The sequence below is a fragment of the Penaeus chinensis genome, chromosome 21, assembly GCF_019202785.1.
Source record: "Penaeus chinensis breed Huanghai No. 1 chromosome 21, ASM1920278v2, whole genome shotgun sequence".
Lineage (NCBI taxonomy): Eukaryota > Metazoa > Arthropoda > Malacostraca > Decapoda > Penaeidae > Penaeus > Penaeus chinensis.
The window spans coordinates 14,639,200-14,641,208 of record NC_061839.1 but is presented as its reverse complement, the minus strand read 5'-3'; the positions used below and the strand labels follow the sequence as shown (position 1 = coordinate 14,641,208).

General features: G+C 36.4%; 1 protein-coding gene across 1 annotated transcript in view; it reads right to left on the bottom strand.

Annotated features, from left to right (window-relative positions):
• The window catches only part of LOC125036582, a 3,471-nt gene extending 1,815 nt beyond the window's left edge, over window positions 1–1,656 (bottom strand). Inside the window, exons 1-3 of the mRNA XM_047629300.1 lie at window positions 1,490–1,656; window positions 1,293–1,384; window positions 154–320 (exon numbers count right to left, since the gene is read on the bottom strand). Coding sequence (XP_047485256.1) covers window positions 154–320; window positions 1,293–1,378 — 253 coding nt within the window. The 5' untranslated portion in view covers window positions 1,379–1,384; window positions 1,490–1,656. The remainder of the gene's footprint in view (window positions 1–153; window positions 321–1,292; window positions 1,385–1,489) is intronic.
• Between the last annotated feature and the right edge of the window lie 353 nt (window positions 1,657–2,009).

The following is a 2,009-nucleotide window of genomic DNA, read 5'->3' as shown; positions in this document are numbered from 1 at the left end:
GGCAACCTGGAGGGGGAAATGTTTGACTTTGCGAATCTTCAACAACCTCGGGCAAGACCGAAACAAGGAAAGTATTGTGTAAGGAATGGCCGCATACACACAAAAAATAATAAGATAAAAAAACACGAATAAGTGAATTAAAAAGACCCATACTTCTGAAGGGGATGGAGATAGTCATGGACGCCCCATAGCCAATAGGAAGGTTCCTGCCCATCGGAAGACTCAGGGTGGGCGTGACGACCATGATGCTTCCAGGGGGCATCACCAGTCTCCGCTCCGGCGTCAGGTACAGGAAGCCAGACTGCCGCGAAGGATCCGTCCTGCGGGAGGGATGAGAAAGGTCCTTTGGTGTGAAGGCGAAAGGAACATAAGGTTGAAACTCATTATTTTACATAAATATATACGTGCATACATACATATACATATATATCGCTGCTTATCTATGTATCTATCCATCTATGTATCTATATATATGTATACATATATATGTATACATTATATATATATATATATATATATATGTAAACATGCATGTTTATGCATACATACATAGATATATATGTTAACATATATATGTAAATATATATATGTATACACATATATGTAAATATATATATATATATATATATATATATATATATATATATATGCACACATATATGTAAATATATATATATATATATATATATATACACACACACACACACACATATATATGTAAACATATATAAATATACTTATATATGTAAACATACCTGTATATACACATGTATACTCGTTCGCACATACATATACACACACAGAAATACACATACAAATGGAGAATGCTGTGATAGTGGAAACAGTTTCGTTAATTGCGTCAGTATCAAAGTTTATGGTATGCATAGACATACATATATATGTATATATATACATATATATACATATGCATATAAATGTATATATATATATATATATATATATATATATATATACATATGTATATATACACATATAGATGTATGTATACGCATATCAAACATTAATACCAAAACTGTTTCCAGTATCTCATCATTCTTCATTTTTTGTCTATCAGTAGCAGTATAGTATCACGAACACCAGATCACTCACTTAATGGACCGTTTTTCAGTTCCCTTAAAGCTTTCATCATTCCAGTGCTCATTTCCTCTTGCTCCTTTGCCACCTCTCATACCGGAAGGAGCATTTCCATTTTTAAACCATCACAAGAATTCGATAATTCACTGAATAAGTTGTAATGTGCATTCGATAAATTCGCGTTGAAGAATACTTACTCGTTAATAGTGAGAGCCTCGGCGAGAGAAGTCATCGTCATCACTAGAACAGCGGTAACACCCACGCATCTCTGGACGGTCATCATCTTGATCTGAAAGACGACCACTTAGTTTCCCGAAGATATCAGGTGGTGACACAAGACTGTACGAGAGTTTATATCCAGTCACAAGCTATGTCCAACGGCGAAGAACAGTACCTGGTTATTTTGTGAATGGTATGTATATTATATGCTCTCGATGATAGCGCTGTGTGAAAGGAAGAGAGGCAGAGGAGAGGACCAGCCAAGGAATCACTTCTTCCTTTGGCGAGAGAACTCTGGCCGGTGCACGCCTCGCCCTTGCCTTATATACTCGTCGTCCAGCCTCTGCCGCTGACAGAACCTGTCTCTCGCTCGCTCTGGCACTTGCGCTTCTGAACATCAGTTGATGCTAAAAGATTAAATATGGCGTGCACATATCCTTGGTCCATTTCCTGGCTCCTTCCTGCCTCGTCCAACGTTAGCGTGAGGTTAGGGCAATAGTGCTTAAGTTATTCATATGTTGTTTTAAGTGTTTAGAAAATGGAAATATTTACTTTCTGTTTAGAAATGAATTACAAGGCTTGGAATAACAGGTTTCATCACACTCCAATTCCTAATTGTTATATGTTTGCTTGTAACAGTCAAATTTGTTTTCCTGGTTTATAGGAAATTAAAACATAACGAATACTGCAAAATA